The following is a 19,243-nucleotide window of genomic DNA, read 5'->3' as shown; positions in this document are numbered from 1 at the left end:
AGTTGAGGATGCTGAAGTGTTCCTTCCAGAATTCCTTTAGGGTCAACTTCGTGTCACTGGTCACTTCAAAACACTTTCTGAAAAGGGCCTTGGTATAGAGTTTTTTGAAGTTTGAAATGACCTGTTGGTCCATGGGCTGGAGTATGGGAGTAGTATTGGGGGGCAAGAATTTGATTTTGATAAAGCTGTATTCTTCTTTCAAGTCATCCTCGAGACCTGGAGGATGTGCAGGAGCATTGTCCATAACCAGAAGACATTTCATTGGCAAGCTCTTTTCAATGAGGTAAGCCTTAACCTGGGGGGCAAACACTTCGTTTATCCACTCAGTAAAGAATTGTCTTGTGACCCAAGATTTAGTGTTCGAGCGCCACATAACTGGTAGTGCACTTTTACAAATATTATTTCGTTTGAACACCCGGGGGTTGTCCGAGTGGTACACTAACAAGGGTTTGATCTTGCAATCGCCACTTGCATTTGCACACAGCAACAATGTTAGCCTATCTTTCATTGGCTTGTGACCTGGCATCTTCGTCTCGTCCTTGGTAATGTACGTATTGGCTGGCATTTTCTTCCAAAATAACCCAGTCTCATCACAATTAAAGACTTGTTGTGCGATCAAATTTTGTTCATTTATGTACCGATCGAATTCCCCCACGTATTTATCGGCTGCAATTTGATCCGAACTAGCTGCCTCCCCATGCCTAGTAACACGATGAATACCTGTTCTATTACGAAACTTTTCAAACCAACCCCTGCTCGCTTTAAATGTAAATGAATCACTTTCACTGGTACTCGGACTTTTCTTCACTAATTCTTCATAGATATGCAACGCTTTTTCACAAATGAACGCTTCACTAACACTTTCCCCGGCCAACTGTTTTTCTTTAATAAATATTAAAAGCAACTTTTCCATCTCCTCAATCACTTGTGGCCTTTGCTTAGTTACCGCCGTAACTCCCGTTGCAACATTCGCCTTCTTAATCATTTCTTTATGCTTTAAAAACGTAGAAATGGTCGACTTCGCCATTCCGTATTCTACCGCTAAATCGGACACTCGTACACCATTCTCATATTTCGCTATAATTTCCTTCTTCAACTCGATCGTTGTTCGCACTGTTTTCCTCTTCTCCTTCCCCTTAACACTCATTACTTTCTTGGGACTCATTATGAAAGCTAAAAAAGCAATTAAAAGCACTGAAAATCACTAAATCACAACGAATGCTGATCGCGCGTTGTCTGAGTGACGCTCTCGAGAGAACTGATGCTTCCCGAACAAGCGAGAGTGGCCGAGATGGCGCGATCATCACAAAGCCCATGCGGTCGTCACGTGTTCGGCTGGTCGAGTACCGAATTTTTGGTCGAGCACCGCAGCAAAAATTTCTCGAAAATTTTGGTCGAACTCCGAATTGTTCGAGTATAGAGTCGTTCGACTACCGAGGTATCACTGTACTTCAATGGCTGGTAGACGTTCCAAGGAGTCTTCCTTTAAGGATGGATCTCTTACGGCAGCCCCACGTAAGGAGTCTTCATCAAAGCCTCCCCGCGCTTCGTCTGACTGCCTTCAGACTATCGAAAGACTCTCAAGAGCTCGAGGTTTTTCGAAGGAGGCAGCCAGAGCGATTGCGAGAGCTAGGAGAGCTTCTACCATCAAGGTCTACCAGTTGAAGTGGGAAGTCTTTAGAGACTGGTGCAAGTCATCATCCACTTCCTCTTCCAGTACCTCTGTAGCCCAAATTGCAGACTTTCTCCTGCATCTGAGAAAGGTTCGCTCCCTCTCTGCTCCCACTATTAAGGGCTACAGGAGCATGTTGGCGTCTGTGTTCAGACATAGAGGCTTAGATCTGTCCAATAATAAAGATCTCCAAGATCTCCTTAAGTCCTTCGAGACCTCTAAGGAGCGTCGTATGGCAACTCCTGGATGGAACTTAGACGTGGTCCTAAGGTTCCTAATGTCCGACAGGTTTGAGCCATTACATTCAGCCTCCCTGAAGGATCTCACCCTCAAGACGCTTTTCTTAGTGTGCTTGGCTTCGGCTAAAAGGGTCAGTGAGATCCATGCCTTTAGTAAAAACATCGGCTTTTCTACAGATAAAGCCACATGTTCGCTTCAGCTTGGTTTCTTGGCCAAAAATGAACTGCCTTCTCGTCCTTGGCCTAAGTCTTTTGATATACCTTGCCTATCAGAGATCGTAGGCAACGAGCTTGAAAGAGTACTGTGCCCAGTTAGAGCTCTTAAGTTTTATTTAGCTCGTACCAGATCCTTACGAGGTGAATCTGAGGCCTTATGGTGCTCAGTTAAGAAGCCCTCATTGCCTATGTCAAAAAATGCTTTATCGTATTTTATTAGATTTTTAATCCGAGAGGCTCATTCTCACCTAAGTGAAAAAGATCGTTGTTTACTTAAGGTCAAGACGCACGAAGTAAGAGCAATAGCAACTTCCGTGGCCTTTAAGCAAAACAGATCTCTGCGAAGTATTATGGACGCGACCTTTTGGAGGAGCAAGTCGGTGTTCGCTTCATTTTACTTAAAAGACGTCCAGACTCTTTATGAGGACTGCTACACACTGGGTCCATTCGTTGCAGCGAGTGCAGTAGTGGGTGAGGGTTCTACCACTACATTCCCTTAATTCCAATATCCTTTTAATCTTCTCTTGAAATGTTTTTAATCTTGTTTTGGGTTGTACGGAAGGCTGAGAAGCCTTTCGCATCCTTTTCGATTTGGCGGGTGGTCAAATGTCGTTTCTTGAGAGCGCCCAGATTAAGGGTTTTGATGAGGTCCTGTTGTATGGGTGGTTGCCCTGGATATAACAGCTCCTGGGAGTCTTTCAGCATCCTGAGAGGATGGCTGGGCTTCGTGAGGAAAGCGGACTAATAAGGCAGAGTAATCGTCAGAGTCAGCTTCCTTACCAGGTACCTATATTTATTTGGGTTTTGTTATGATATAACTGTCAAAAACTCTAAGCATATACGCCTTTATTGTATTAATACTGGTCTCTACCCACCACCATGGGTGTGAATCAGCTATTATATATTCACCGGCTAAGTTTAATATTTAAAAATGATATTTTGATTATAAAATAAATTTTTGAATATACTTACCCGGTGAATATATAAATTAAAGGCCCTCCCTTCCTCCCCGATAGAGACCCAGCGGAATGAGAAGAACTGGAGCTGTTTACAAGTATATGCGGTATCTGGCCGATAGTCGGCGCTGGTGGGCACACCCGCAACCTTCATGGCGATCGCTCGCGAGTTTTTGTGTTTCTGTCGAGCCGTCCGAGACGTCAGCTATTATATATTCACCGGGTAAGTATATTCAAAAATTTATTTTATAATCAAAATATAATTTTTGTTAAGTTTTCGTCCCCCCTCCTCACCCGTGCATGTCAGTGGGGGAGGAGGGCGCATACCTACTCTCGTTCTTATGTTTTACTTTCCTTCAGGGTTTCTCTTCGGCGTTTCACCCGGGGGAATTTCTGTTAAATAGTTATTCTTTTTATTTCCCAGTTTACGATGCTGTTTCTTCGTGCCTGTTGTATGCCTTCGAAGCAGAGCTGTCCTGTTTATGCCTGGGGAGTCTGCTGTCGCCGCCGTCTCTCTAGGACATCGTCAGGGGTTCCCTTCTCTTAGAAGTTCCCCCGTGACTACTGTCAGCTCTTCAGTGCATCCTAGAACGATAAGGAGGTTCGCCTCCTGGGTAGTTAGTTTACTTCCCTTCTTACCTTTCCCTGGTCCTTAGGCGGTTATGCTCTTGGGGCTGAGCGACCGCCCTTGTAACTTGCTCAAGGGGCTGAGCGGTTGCTTCTGTAGCTACGCTCAAGGGGCTGAGCAGCTGCAAGATCAATCTAAGGGCTCCTCTTCGGAGGATACGCTCCTTTTGTCTCTTCTACAAAGTGTCTCCTCCCGTTCGCGTGAGAGGACACTCACAGAGACTCCTCTCCGGAGGATTGTTCCTGTTTACGTCAGCTGATCTCACGGCCCTTGGGGGCTCCATCACCAGTCTCTTCTACGGAGTGCTCACCTCTTTCGTTCGCGAGAGAGGCCACTCATAGAGACTCCTCTTCGGAGGATTGTTCCTGTTGAAACAGCTCACTGTTCAGTCACTAACACTTCGGTGTTTAGTGACAGGGAAACTTCGGTTTCTCTTTTTCTCTGACCCTTCGGGGTCTCTGAGCTTTAGTTACGCAGTTCCCTCGGGCTCTCGTAACTTTAGTCACTTCTACACTTCGGTGATTAGTGACGGGGAAACTTCGGTTTCTCGTTGCGCTGACCCTTCGGGGTCTTGCAACTAATCCCCTCAGGGCCTCGCTACTCAGGCTACGTTAGACCTTTGGTCTCTCGTGCCCTCAGTGGACCTGCTGCCTGCTGTATCCATTCCTGACTGCTGACGCGCTTGGGCGCCCACGCTCCCCGTTAATCAACGGGCTCCTCCCTCCGCGGCAGGAGAGACTTTCTCACACCGTGAGTAAGTCCCTTAAGTGCCAGGTATCCCCTGCGCGCCAACATTCCCTTGCGCGCTAGCGCTCAGCTGCTGTTCCTGCTGTTCCTGAGACTGCCTTCCAGAGACACCCTGTTCCAGTAATTCAACTAGGCTGCTACCAACGTTCCATGCGCATTTGCGCATATCGTTGGGGTTCCTGAGATAGCGCACAGGCGCTCACCAGCGGTTCAGCCTGCGGTGTCTCTAAGTCTCTTCTACGAAGGACACCTCTCCCGTTCGTGGGAAAGGTCCCTCACAGAGACCACTCCTCGGAGTGTTTGGCAGTACTTCAGTTGATCGTCGGCTCTGAAGCAGACCTCCTTGGTCCTCTTCAGGGGATGCCCTCCCTTTTAGGGACACATCCCAGTTCCTGATCTACGAGTTAGCTGATCCTTCAACCAAGCGCGCATGCGCGCTCTCTCCGACGATCTTCTGTTGCGTTGTAGACGCACAAGGGCCTACGATCTTCACTCGCGCGTAAGCGCCGGCGATTGTCCGCGCGCGGGAGATCTTTGAGGCCCTTTCACGCGCGGTTTCCCGCTCGCGATCGTCGAAGATCGTTAGCCGACGATCTTCTGATACGCGCTAGGCGCGCAAGCACCGACGATCTTCATAACGCGCGTAAGCGTCGAAGATCGTCCCGCGTGCAGGTTGGTTTCCCGCTCGCGATCTTCGAGGCCGTCCGCGCGCGGTTTCCCGCACGCCATCACCGACGGCCGTTAGCCGACGATCTTCGGATCCGACGCTAGGCGCGCAACCGCTGACGATCCTCATAATACGCGTAAGCGCCGACGATCCTCATAATACACGTAAGCGCCGAAGATCGTTCTGTGCGCGGGATGGTTTCCCGCACGCGAACATTGAGGCTCACGCAATCATCGCGTATCATCCGCGCGCGGTTTCTCGCTCGTCCACGTGTGGGATGGTTGCCCGCGCACAATCATTACGGAACGTCCGCGCGCGATCGTCGTAGATCGTCCGTGCGCGGGCACCGATGTTTTCCCCCGCGCGATCGCCGACTATCCTCTCTCGCGCGCGAGCGCTGACGATCTTCGCACACGCGTGAGCGCCGAAGATCTTCTGTGCTCGCGCGAATCGCCGACAACCGTCTCACATAGCTGGAGATCGTACGCGCGCGGGCACCAATGGTTTCCCGCCGACGATCTTCTCTCGTGCTAGCGCGAACGATCTTCGTACACGCGTATGCGCCGAAGATCGTCCGCGTTATTTCTCCCGCGTGTGGGATGGTTTCCCACATGCAATCGCCGACGGCGCGCAAGCACCGTCGATCTTCTGCCGCCGAGATCATCCGCGCATGGGATGGTTTCCCACGCAATCGCCCACGATCTTTCACGCGCAAGCGCCGACGATCCTCATACGCGCAGAAGCGCGGAGATCGTCCATGCGGGTACCGATGGTTCCCTCCGCGCGATCGCCGATACGCCCACGCTCACGTGGGTACGAGTGCACGGTCATCCTGCTACGCACGTTTCATTCACGCGCTACCCAGATCTGTGCTTTTCACGCGATCACCAGCGTGATCGGTGCACCGTTCTCCGACACGATCGCGCCCTAATTACATTAGGGATTCTGGCGGTCAGGCCACCTTCGCGTTTCCCTCCCCCACAGCGTAGAGCAGCGCCCTCTCCGGAGGGGGGAAGGTTTCCGGACAGGTCAAAGGTCTCTTCTCCCTTCATTGCAGATTCTCTACGGGCGAACCTCATGTGTCAACTCCTCCAAGGGATCGAACGATCCTCTTCCCTCCAGAGGGACTCCCTGTCAGCGCGACGGTCGGTCGGCATCCCTGGTGGGACGCCGTCGTCAGAGCGCTTACGCAGGCGATGAGCCTGTGCCTTCTGACTTGTGTCACTAATCAGTAGCAACTTCCTCTCCCCCTGAAGAGGGTGAGAGGAATCCCTGGCATGGTATCTCCTCCAAGTACTATCCTGTCCCTTCGCAGGTCCTTACGCAGGCGATGAGCCCTCCTCAGACTTCTTCTCCCCCTCCCTGCGGATGAGCATTACCCATCCCCAGGAGGGTCGGAAGATCCGGTCCTCTCCCCCATCACACCATAGGGGGAATCCCCGCCTCTTCCTGAGAAATCTTCTCGTGCGGAGGGGGCGAAAGCCTTACATCGTTCATTGCTGTAGTCCTGTTTCCCTCCTAGGAGGGAACCGAAGGCCCAGTCTTCCGCAAGGACCCGACAGGAACCAGATGGACCCTTGGAGCATGTCTACAAGTCTCCCCAGGAAGAGCCTCTGGGGACGGGAGACCTCACTGCCAGTCCATCAGGAGGAGATGCTCCAGGGGTCGGAACTCGCGTTCTGGCAGGTCCTGACCCTCAGGGGAAACCTCAAGGGGACCCCAGATCCAGAGATTCCTCTTCGTAAAAGGAAGGATACGGTCCGGGACTGAATCTACGCCCCAAGGACTCCCTTGGGCCGGTGCAGCTTGCCCTGGTCTCAGGGAATGAAGAGCGCCAGAGACAAGGGCGAGGGCCAGCTCTCTGAGCTTGCCTCCTTCAATAGTCCCGGTCGGTATCGAGCCCCTCCCTCCTCCCTGGGTAGGGATCGGTGAGGGGACGGGCCCTCCTGGCAGAAGTCCAGTCCATGTTGAAGATGTGCTCCCTCCAAGAGGTGGCCAACGGGTTCCGAGGCTTCCTTAATCGTCTCCTCCCTGGGAGAAGGCGTCTGGATGCTGGATACCGGTCATCGACTTCTCGACTCTGAACGGGGTTGTCAAACAGTCTCCGTTCAGCACAGCGACGGCAGACGCGGTCAGTCTTGCGGTGAGACCACAAGACTTCATGTGTACACTGGTCCGGTAGGACGCGTACTTCCGATCCCGGTCCACCCATCTTCAAGGAAGTACTTTGGAGTTTGCCTGGAAGGCGGATATACCAGTTCAAGGTGCTGTGCTTTGGTCTCTCCGCAGCACCTCAAGTGTTCACCGAAGCTTCCACTCTGATCTTTTCATGGGCTCTCAGGATCGGCGTCCGTCCCCTCCGTTTCCTGGGTGACTGGCCGATCCTAGCAGACTCGAAGGCGTCCCTTCTCCGCCATCGGGACAAGTTCCTCAGACTCTGCCAAGTTCTAAGGATCATGGTGGTCCTCGAGGAGTCCTCCCCGCAGCCCTCTCAGAGTCTGGTATACCTAGGCATGGTCTTAGACACCAATCTCCCGAAGCCTTCCCTCCAGACAACAGGATAGCAAGGCGGAGGAAGGTCGCGAGACCTTTCCCCACACGTAAAGAACCTCCAACCCAATGTGGTTACGTCTCTCCTCCCTGGCCCGTCTGGTTTCCAACAGTCGCCTCAGGATGAGTTCTCTCCAGTGGCGACTCAGGGCGTGGTGGAGTCTGGGACACGACTTCCCGGACGCCTGGATCTCTATGGGACAACCGGAACAGACGAACCCCCAGGGGGGGAAGCAGACGAGAATCTACAATAGGGAGTGGACCTTTTGGTCCTCCCCCCAAACTTGATGCTGTTTTCGGATGCGTCAGAGAAAGGGGGGGGGGGCCATGTTCTGAACCACGGGACCTCAGGCCGGTGATCAGAACCAGGAAGTACCTTCTCTAGACCTACTAGAGATGGAAACCGTGTTTCTGGCACTTCAGTAGCTCCACCAAGCCTGGCGGACTACTCTGTGGTTGTGAGGATCAACAACACCACAGTGATGGCTTACATGCTCAGATAGGCAGGTACTTTTCAGTACAGCCATCCCATCCTGCGGTAGAGATACCGAGATGGCGTGAGCTCCCCTCGATCTCCTCGGCAGCTCGCTTGATCCCAGGCAAAGGAATGGGCTCGCCAACAGTCTGAGCAGTGCGACACAGACACCACATTCCGAGGGGTCCTTGAATCCTCAAGTAGCCTACAATGGCCTGACTCAGTGGGGCTCCCCTCTGTGGACCGGTTCGCTACAGCGCTGAACTACAAGCTCTTGCTGTACTGCCCCCGGTCCTGGACCCCAAGGCCCTCTGGTAAGATGCCTTCCAGCAACGGTGGGACAACATCGATGTGTTCGCCTTCCCCGTTCTGGCTGATGAGGAGAGTACTCTACAAGACCAGAGTATCGGTCAGTCTCTCAATGACCTCCATAGCTCTGCTAGGGTCTCTCGCAGATGGCTCACCAGCCCCTTGGTAGCTCCTTACGGAGTCTCCGAGGGAACTCCCCCCACGTCACAGGTTACTCACACAGCCACATGCCATCATCCTCCGCAAAGCTGTAGCTTCGCTCTGACTTCCCGCCGGGAGACTATCCAGCATCTCCTCAAAAAGAGAAGTTTTTCGCAACAAGTTGCGAAAAGGAGGTCTGGACATCTGCGCAAGTCTTCCGCAGTAGTCTCCCAGGCGAAGGGGTGAGTTACTGTGGTCGGTGTCGTGGAGAGGGTATCCCTCCACACGATGCTGCTTCCAGCAATAGCGGAGCTCCTCGTGGGTTTGCGGGATGAAATATGCCTTTCAGTTTCGGCTGTGAAAGGCTATCCCTCAGCCTTAGGTCTTGCCTTTAGGCTCAAGGGATAGACATTTCTCCCTCGCTGGAACTCTTCCTCCTCATACGAAGCCATGTCCTCTCCTGCCCTCAGTCGAAGGTGAGACCGCCTCCTTGGAACGTGGTTCGAGTCCTCAAGTCTCTAAAGAGACCTCCCAACGAACCACTACGTAAGGCCCCAGATCACCACCTTACTGGGTAGACAGTGTTCCTGCTAGCCTTATCCTCGGCCAAGCGAGTCACATGGTCTCTCATACGACTTCGCCCATTCAGGGGGATATGGGGAGGCAACGTTCAGGTTCATCCCCGAGTTTTGTTGCCAAGACTCAGAACCCGGGAGTGCCGGACCCGCGGTTCGACTCTTTCCAGGTTTCGAGTCTCCGCCCTGTAGCAGATGACCCAGACCATCTCCTACCTTGCCGGTAGGGAGTCTGAGGTGGCGTCTTAAGAGAACAGCTGCAGTTCGTCTCCAGGCTCAAGCCTCGTTCGTGGACCCTGGGAAAACGAAGAGAAGGGTCTCAAGGAATACCATCCCAGCCCAGATTCGCAGGGTGTTACACCCGGCCTTGAATCCTGACCCTTCTCCGTTGCATCGCCCTAGAGCACATCATGTCAAGGGCGTAGCTACGTCCCTGGCCTTCAAGAAAAATTATTCAGTGACGCAGGTCCTGCAAGCTGGGGTGTTGAAGCGTCAGACCATCTTCTTAGCCCCTTACCTGCAAGACATGACCCACAGGAGGCTCGATACGTTTCTATCGGCCCTGCGGTGGCTTTACAACAGCAGAAGGTTGAGGGCATTGTTACCTGGTGTTAGTCTGCATGAATGAAAAGATCTGTCTGGCCCTTATTCTTTTCTTCATCCTCTCCTCCCTTGGAGAAAGCAGCATCCTGGGTTCTCTGCACAGCTGACCTCAAACCACTGCAGGTAGACCATGCTTCCTTGTGTTCCTAGTATTAGGTGTAATACTGTCATTTCCCCATACCCTGACGAGGTGGTATTGGGAGAGTCCTAGCCTAGATTTCCTTCTGAGAAACTCCAGGTCAACTGCTTAGGACGAGTCACTTTTCACCTTCGCACACACCTTACGTAGGCCGCGGCAGTTTCACAACCGCTAGCGAGGAGCAGGGATTCCCTATTGTCCGAGTAAGTGATCGCTTGAATATGGAATCCCCGGGCAAGCCAAAGCCAGTATGGCCGGGACTTACCACCCTTCCTAAGGGTTAAGTCACCCCATGTAAATAGCGTGGTTTGTATTTCAGTTACGGAACAAATGACAAATTCGTAGATAATTTGTATTTTTCCTAACTATACAAACCTTAGCTATTTACACAGATTTGGCCGCCAGCCCTGTTCCCCAAGATAAGTCCTACCTCTAAGTAAAGTGAGCCTTTCACCGGTGTGTGTGAGGGGGAGGGGTAGCAAGCTACCCCTCCCTACCCCCCGCTAACTAGCGGAGGGGTAGTAAACCCTCGTTAAAATTCTTATGGCTCGTCATTCAGCTACGCCGAAGTAATTACCCCATGTAAATAGCTAAGGTTTGTATAGTTGGGAAAAATACAAATTATCTACGAATTTGTCATATTTTGCCATTTCTATATACAATATACCCCCTTCCAGTTACCTCATATATTACCTTTTTGTTACTTTTCTACTTAGTTGTGTCCACTCTACATGTTTTTACTTTTTATTTGCTGGAACCTTTTTTGTAGTTCTGATAGACTTATGGTTGACTGTTTTAGCCAAAAGTGAATTTAGATATTTATCTCTTGAATAAACTTGCTTCAGGGTATTGCCTCTGATTTGATGGTATTTTCATGATGGCTATTTATAAAAAAGTTAGCAGTCTTTTATTTTGTTCTCATTTGTATAGAATATCACTAAGATATGCATTCCATTTTTTATTTTCAAAGTCTTGTTGGAAGACTCAAGTACAGTAATTAGTCTTGCCCACGGATTTTAAAAGAGTTGAATAGATGGTGATGCATATGGATTATTAGAAAGAAGTCGGGTTTTATGTATCCAATGTGACAAGAATGACCTATCTTTTGTATACAATTCTATAAATGGCACAATATATACTGTACTGTACTGTATGTTTATGTCTGTTTGAAAATTTTAATAATTGTCAGTATATTACATTACGTTTCTAGAATAATTTGAGCACTGCAATGCACTGATTTTTCTTAACTGCCATCACCTTACTTGTTTTTTTCAGAGATTGAGTTATGGCGATGGGATTACTACCACTGATGGTGGCTGGAGCCGCAGCTGTCATAGTGGTTAAAATTCTCCACTTCATTTTCTCCAAACCTTCTTCAGCTAATCCATTTGAAAAACAATGTACTGCAGAAATAAGGCCTAAAGTCATGGATCAGAAGCAGAGAGATCAAGTTCTTAAGCAAGGTGTGTTGATTAGTTTCTTATATTTTTGCTTATTATGTAAAGGTCCATTGGAAACTGTTGTTGTATTATTGTAGTACATTGGTGACTCATCCTATTTATTGGCAACCTATTAGAGTAATTTTATTTTACAAAAGGATAAAAAAAGTAGCTCTAAAGAATTACTATTCTGTATTGACCTTGTGATTTAAATTCTAGGTGAAAGAAATGCATGACGAACAATGAAATTAAATCTTAAAGTAGGCAGTGCCAAAAGTAATCCTCTTTTGTTTCTTTTAGATGCAGTTGATGCAATGTGAATAGGCTATTGATTAAATATACTGTATATAGAGTACAGTTTGATGTATTTTATTCCTTTAGTGCATTCCTGATGTTTAGTAGGAGTACAGTCTCATATTTCCAGCATTTTTATCTTGTTATACTGTATTCAGATATAATTCTTGTTGGAGCCATTTTCATCTTTCATTAGACTGCAGATATATAGAGACAATTGTAGTTATCATTGTAACTTTATTTCGATGTCAGTTTATTTAAATTTCAACTTTCAAAATCTGTATAACTTGGTAAAATACTCTTACCTGCAAAACTTATTTCTTGACTGACTTACCTATAAATATTTTAACTTGTAATATCATTACAGTAGTGTCTTTCAAATTTCAGGGTTCAGCAAAGATAAAGTCCCAGATGTGGTAGATGCAATAGTGATAGGCAGTGGGATTGGAGGTCTCTCAACGGCTGCTTTGTTATCCAAAGCTGGGAAGAAAGTGTTGGTACTGGAACAGCATGATCAGGTGAGGTATAAGATTTTCAAAACCGAAATTGATTTCCCAGATAGTTTGGAGATTTCTGCACGATAATCTTACATTATTTGTTGATAACACAATGGAGTAGTAATTGAATGTACAGTACTTATATACAGTATTCCCATTATGGTAAATATGCATTATAAGAGGTGATGTAATATTAAAAAACAAATTTTTGCTTTTGACTTATTTCATATAAAACTATAGTTACAAGTTTAAATCATAAGTAGTTTACTAATTTATGTGTAATTTACTTGTAGTTTTGTGTATTTTGGATTATTTTCATTACAGTATACTGTACAGTATATTGCAAATCCTTTCTATTTTTGCTGGAATTTTCTTATGTATACCCAGGACTAGAAATGAAACTTTAAGAGAGATTACTAGAATGCCGTATGTGGATGAGATCATGTTGAGGGGTAGATGGAGATGGTTTGGGCATGCTCTTTGGACTCCATAAGAGATTAGTTCACCAAACTTGCAACAGGTCTCCACAAGCCACTAGAAGAGTTGGAAGACCCAGGCCTACATGGCTGAGCTCTATGAAGCGTGAAGTAGATGATGAATAGAGAAGTATTGATTTAAAAGCTCAAGATAGAGACGACTGGTGAAATCTAACTGAGGCCCTTTGTGTCAATAGGCAAAGGAGATGAATATGATGATGATGATACCCAATTTTTTCTCTTTTGAATATTATGTATGGTTCTGCTTGTACTCTGTTTTATCAAAAAGTTGCTGTATTTTTATCATCGATGTTGATTTTTCCTCTCATTATAAATAGAAATAGTTTTGCCCAGAGTTTCATCCTTTATAGAATATTTTTTGTTTTATTTTACGAACAGTATTTATATCATGGGTGAATCTAATAAGCTGGCGATGTTCGTTGTGCTTTAGAGATCTCCAAACTATGCTTTATTTCTTTTCAGGCAGGAGGATGCTGTCATACTTTTATCGATAAAGGTTATGAGTTCGATGTTGGTATTCATTACATAGGTGAATTGAATTACCAATCGGTAACTAAGACATTTTTGGACCACATCACTAATAGACAGCTGGAATGGGCACCTCTGGGTAAGTCTTTTTGAGAATTTAATGGTTATAGATTAAAGATCCTTTCACTCTACACTTGAAGATTTTTTATTCTTGTATTTACTTGGTCCCATGACCTTTTCTGATGTGAGAGATGCTCATTGTCATACTAGGTAACTAATTAAGTAAAGCCAGTTTTAACATTGACTTTGAATAGTGCTTAGGAGGCAACTATTTGGCAGCCTTGTGGTAATACTGTAGTATTATTGTTATTATTATTATTATTATTATTATTATTATTATTATTATTATTATTTTTTAAATATTTAACTTAGCCGGTGAATATATAATAGCTGCAACTCTGTTGCTCGACAGACACATACATAAAAAACTCGCGAGCGATCGCTATGCAGGTTGCGGGTGTGCCCACCAGCGCCAACTGTCGGCCAGATACCACTCTCGGATGTAAACAAAACCTTCAATTTCTTCTCTGTCGACGTGTCGACAAGACGTACTTTTACTCGCTGTAGAACCTGGAGTTTTTCCCATCATATTTGGTGAAGTACTTTAATTTGGTTTGAGCTTTCGCAGTACAGGTGTTTTTCTTCAAATAAATCCTTGAACTCTTTTTTGAATCAGATTAATTGTTGATGACTTAGATCGTTTTTTGGAATTTTCCCTTGACTAATTCAAAATGGCTGACCCTTCTCAAGTTCCCAAGTTTCGAAAGTGTAATGCTAGGGACTGTAATAGGCGTCTTCCAAAGGCTTCTCTCGACCCTCACACTGTTTGTTCCAATTGTCGGGGTAAAACCTGTCAATTGGGAGATCGGTGTGAGGAATGCGTGGGCCTTTCGGAATTCGATTGGATCGAATTTGATAAATATACACGCAGACTAGAGAGAGATAGGGTAAGGAGAAGTTCATCTAGGTCTGTAGATTTTTCCTCTCCACATGCCCCTGAACCTAATCCTTCCCCTGTAGTGGTTGTTCCTAACCCCCCTCCTAGCACTCAGGAACCGTCTATGCAAGACATGATGCGTGCTATTCATGCCTTGGGGGAGAGAGTTGAGGCTTTAGCAAGTGACCGGAATCAACTCATGGCGGACGTGAAGGAACTCAAGTGCCAAAGTGCCACGGCGGAAAGTGTCAAAGTGCCTAGTGTTACGCAAAGTGTTGTGAACAGTGTTGCGACCGAGGGTTCGTCTGTTCGTGCCTGACGTCCACCTAGTCCGGGACCTCTTGCAAGCTCCCAAGCCCAGGAGAGAAGCAATGTCGTACGACTTATGGGTTCGAGAGGCCTTGATCAGCGAACAGACGTTCCCTCTTTGGTATCAGGCATATCTCGTCAGGATCGCCCCTACCATAAGACGAGAGAGCCCATTTTTACCTCGTCGTCCGAAGGTGTTTCACGTAAGAAACCTTGGACCAAGGTCTCTAGACCTTTAAAACGTAAGTCGGTCCCTTCAGGACAAGTCCAACGTCCCGGATGTAGCCACTGGGACAGTTCGGACCCGTTGCCGTCATCTGATGACTGCTCGCCGCCTAAGAGAGGCAAAGTTGTGCCGTCTCATTCGCTAACCCCGTCTGTTACCGCACCTGCTTCTGTAGACCCTAAATGGGTGTTACTGCCAGACATGCAGTCTAAGCTTGCGTCCTTGATGGAGGACTACAACGCTGAGAAGGTTTCCGTTGAACCTACTGGCCATCAGCCATCCAAGCGTTCTGTTGTGCGTCCTGTTGACGTGGATGTAGCTTTCTCGCGTCAACCAGTTGGGGTGGTACCTCCACCGATGCGACCCAGTGTGGATTTCCAGCCGCACGTTGACGTTAGGCAACGCACTGATGCGATTGGTGACGTTCAGGACGTTCACCAACCATCAGAGTTGACTTGTTTTGACGCGGTGCGTCAACCTCCGCAACCCGGTATGGTGTTGACTGCACAACCCAGACGGTCTAAACAGTCTCGGGTGGACGCTGTGCGTCCTCGCGCACCTGTTGTTGTTGACAGTTCCCAGACTGTTCAGCAGTTCCAGGACGCTGCGTCCGGCTCCGTCACGTATGCACCAGTGCGACCGGACTCTGCGAGTCAAACGTTGCCTACACCTTTGCCGTTTTCTCATCAGTTATCGGATGAGGAACTGTCAGATGAGGACGTTGCTGAACCACAGCCTGAGGATCAGCCTTCAGAATTAGATGAGCCTAAAGCAGTTCAACCATCCTTGGACTTTAGAAAAGTCATGGTTGTTTTTAAAGAGTTGTTCCCTGATCACTTTATTTCTGTGGCTCCTCGTTCGCCGCCGTCCGAGTTTGTCTTAGGCGTTCCTGCTACCATGCCTGCCTTTACGAAACTCGTTCTCTCTCGCTCATCCAAGAGAGCTTTACGGCTGTTAGGCGATTGGTTAGAGACCAAGAGGAGTTTAGGGAAGACGGCATTTGCCTTCCCCCCATCTAAACTCTCGTCTAGATCGAGCGTCTGGTATGCCACGGGAGAAGTTCTCGGCTTGGGAGTTCCTGCCTCTGCCCAGGGCGACTTCTCAAGTCTTGTAGACTCTCCCCGCCGCCTTGCCATGAGACGCTCGAAGATTAGTTGGTCACCCTCGGACCTGGACCACCTTCTTAAAGGCATATTTAGGGCGTTTGAAGTCTTTAACTTCCTGGACTGGTGTTTGGGAGCCCTGAGTAGGAAAATCTCATCTGCCGATAGGGATGTTTCCTTACTCATTATGTCCTGCATGGACAAGGCCGTCCGCGATGGGTCCAACGAGCTTGCCGCTTCATTCACGTCCGGAGTCCTTAAGAAACGAGAGTCTCTGTGCTCTTTTCTGTCAGCAGGAGTGACGCCATGCCAAAGATCTGAGCTACTCTTTGCGCCCTTGTCTAAGTGCTTGTTTCCTGAAGTCTTGGTTAAGGAAATTGCCTTGTCTTTAGTGCAGAAGGACACCCACGATTTAGTTGCTTCCTCGGCTCGCAAAGCTCCCCCTTTGCCTGCCTTGTCTGCTAGACCTAGGATAGACACTCCAGCGTCCAGGTTTATCCCGCCCTTTCGTGGCAGAGCCTCCAGCAGGGGAGGTGCTCGTGCCGAAGGGAAGAGAGGAAAGAGGAAAGGATCCAAGTCCTCTAAGGGCAGAGTCTGACTGCCCGCAACTTCAGACAGCAGTAGGTGCCAGACTCAAGAACTTCTGGCAAGCCTGGGAGAAGAGAGGCGCAGATCAACAATCTGTGAGGTTGCTCAGAGAGGGGTACAAAACCCCTTTTGTATGCAGACCTCCCCTAGCGACGTCCCCCATCGATCTCTCTCCCAGGTACCGAGAGGAAGAAAAGAGACAAGCCCTGAAACTGGAAGTGTCTCTTTTGCTAGAGAAGGGAGCGGTGGTCAAAGTCTCGGACCTTCAATCACCGGGGTTTTACAACCGTCTCTTCCTAGTATCAAAGAAGACAGGAGGTTGGAGACCGGTGCTAGACGTCAGTGCTCTGAATGTCTTTGTCACAAAGACGAAGTTTACCATGGAGACCACAAAGTCAGTCCTGGCAGCGGTCAGAAAGGGAGACTGGATGGTCTCTCTAGACCTAAGGGACGCTTACTTCCACATCCCCATTCACTCAGACTCCCAACCTTTTCTGAGATTCGTCTTCGACGATGTGGTGTACCAGTTTCGGGCCCTGTGCTTTGGCCTAAGCACAGCTCCTCTCGTGTTTACGAGGCTTATGAGGAATGTGGCAAAATTCCTCCATTTATCGGACATCCGAGCCTCCCTTTATTTGGACGACTGGCTTCTCAGAGCCTCTTCCAGTCATCGCTGTCTGAAGGATCTCAATTGGACTCTAGATCTGACCAAGGAATTGGGACTCCTAGTCAACTTGGAAAAGTCACAGCTGGTCCCATCCCAAACTATTCTGTATTTAGGGATGGAGATTCACAGTCAAGTTTTTCGGGCTTTTCCGTCGGCCCCCAGAATAGATCAAGCCCTGCTCGTCATCCAGAAGATGTTGAAGAAAGAACGCTGCTCAGTCAGGCTTTGGATGAGTCTGGTAGGAACGCTGTCATCCCTGGAGCAATTTGTCTCGCTAGGAAGGCTACACCTCCGACCTCTACAATTCCATCTGGCTTTTCACTGGCAAAAAGACAAGACGCTAGAGGCGGTCTCGATCCCGATTTCCGAAAAGATAAAGACTTGTCTGACTTGGTGGAAGGACAATATCAGCCTACGAGAGGGTCTTCCCCTGGCAGTTCAGAAACCCAACCACGTTCTCTTCTCGGACGCATCGGACTTGGGCTGGGGCGCGACGCTGGACGGTCGGGAATGCTCAGGTCTGTGGAACTCGAGTCAGAGGAGCATGCATATCAACAGCAAGGAGCTTTTGGCGGTTCATCTGGCCTTGATAAGCTTCGAGAATCTCCTTCGAGGCAAGGTGGTGGAGGTCAACTCGGACAACACCACGGCCTTGGCGTACATTTCCAAACAGGGAGGTACCCACTCATTGACTCTGTACGAGATCGCAAGGGACCTGCTCATCTGGTCAAAAGATCGAGGCATCTCCCTAGTAACGAGGTTCATCCAGGGCGACTTGAACGTCCTAGCGGATTGTCTCAGTCGGAAAGGTCAAGTAATTCCAACCGAATGGACCCTCCACAAGGATGTGTGCAAGAGACTTTGGGCGGCTTGGGGTCAACCCACCATAGATCTCTTTGCAACCTCGCTGACCAAGAGGCTTCCAATCTATTGCTCTCCAGTCCCAGATCCAGCAGCAATACATATAGATGCCTTCCTCCTAGATTGGTCACACCTAGATCTTTACGCATTCCCACCATTCAAGATTGTCAACAAGGTACTGCAGAAATTCGCCTCTCATGAAGGGACAAGGTTGACGTTAGTTGCTCCCCTCTGGCCCGCGAGAGAATGGTTCACCGAGGTACTTCGATGGCTGGTAGACGTTCCCAGAAGTCTTCCTCTAAGAGTAGACCTTCTACGTCAGCCACACGTAAAGAAGGTACACCAAAGACTCCACGCTCTTCGTCTGACTGCCTTCAGACTATCGAAAGACTCTCGAGAGCTAGAGGCTTTTCGAAGGAGGCAGCCAGTGCGATTGCTAGAGCAAGGAGAGCGTCTACCATTAGAGTTTACCAATCGAAGTGGGAAGTCTTCCGAGACTGGTGCAAGTCAGTTTCCGTATCCTCGTCCAGTACCTCTGTAGCCCAAATAGCTGATTTTCTCTTATACCTGAGAAAAGTTCGCTCCCTTTCAGCTCCTACGATCAAGGGCTACAGAAGCATGTTGGCCTCGGTCTTCCGGCATAGAGGCTTAGATCTTTCCAACAATAAAGATCTGCAAGACCTCCTTAAGTCTTTTGAGACCTCTAAGGAACGTCGTTTTGCTACACCTGGGTGGAATTTAGACGTGGTCCTAAGATTCCTCATGTCAGACAGGTTTGAGCCTTTACATTCAGCCTCCCTGAAAGATCTCACTCTTAAGACTCTTTTCCTGGTATGCTTGGCCTCGGCTAAAAGAGTCAGTGAGCTTCATGCCTTCAGCAAGAACATCGGGTTTTCGTCAGAAAAAGCTACTTGTTCTCTGCAGCTTGGTTTCCTAGCCAAGAATGAGCTACCTTCTCGTCCTTGGCCTAAATCTTTCGATATTCCTAGCTTATCGGAGATCGTAGGCAATGAACTAGAAAGAGTTTTATGCCCTGTTAGAGCTCTTAAGTTCTACTTGACTCGTACTAAACCTTTACGAGGCCAATCTGAAGCGTTATGGTGTTCGGTTAAGAAACCATCCTTGCCTATGTCAAAGAATGCTTTGTCATATTTTATCAGATTGTTAATACGAGAAGCTCATTCACACTTGAGTGAGGAAGACCGATCTTTGCTTAAGGTTAAGACGCACGAGGTTAGAGCTGTAGCAACTTCCGTGGCCTTTAAGCAAAATAGATCTCTGCAAAGTATCATGGACGCAACCTATTGGAGAAGCAAGTCAGTGTTCGCGTCATTTTACTTGAAAGATGTCCAGACTCTTTACGAGAACTGCTACACACTG

At 48.3% G+C, this 19,243-nt stretch overlaps 1 protein-coding gene across 2 annotated transcripts in view; it reads left to right on the top strand.

Moving 5' to 3' along the window:
* The window catches only part of LOC137616533 (all-trans-retinol 13,14-reductase-like), a 135,836-nt gene that overhangs the window by 20,102 nt on the left and 96,491 nt on the right, over nt 1-19,243 (top strand). For both annotated transcript variants that reach the window (XM_068346375.1, XM_068346376.1), the window contains exons 2-4: nt 11,193-11,380; nt 12,038-12,168; nt 13,107-13,251. In XM_068346375.1, coding sequence (XP_068202476.1) covers nt 11,203-11,380; nt 12,038-12,168; nt 13,107-13,251 — 454 coding nt within the window. In that variant the 5' untranslated portion in view covers nt 11,193-11,202. The remainder of the gene's footprint in view (nt 1-11,192; nt 11,381-12,037; nt 12,169-13,106; nt 13,252-19,243) is intronic.

This window comes from Palaemon carinicauda, chromosome 22, assembly GCF_036898095.1.
Source record: "Palaemon carinicauda isolate YSFRI2023 chromosome 22, ASM3689809v2, whole genome shotgun sequence".
NCBI lineage: Eukaryota > Metazoa > Arthropoda > Malacostraca > Decapoda > Palaemonidae > Palaemon > Palaemon carinicauda.
Note: the sequence above shows the minus strand (reverse complement) of the source record. Positions and strands in the feature narration are given on the sequence as shown.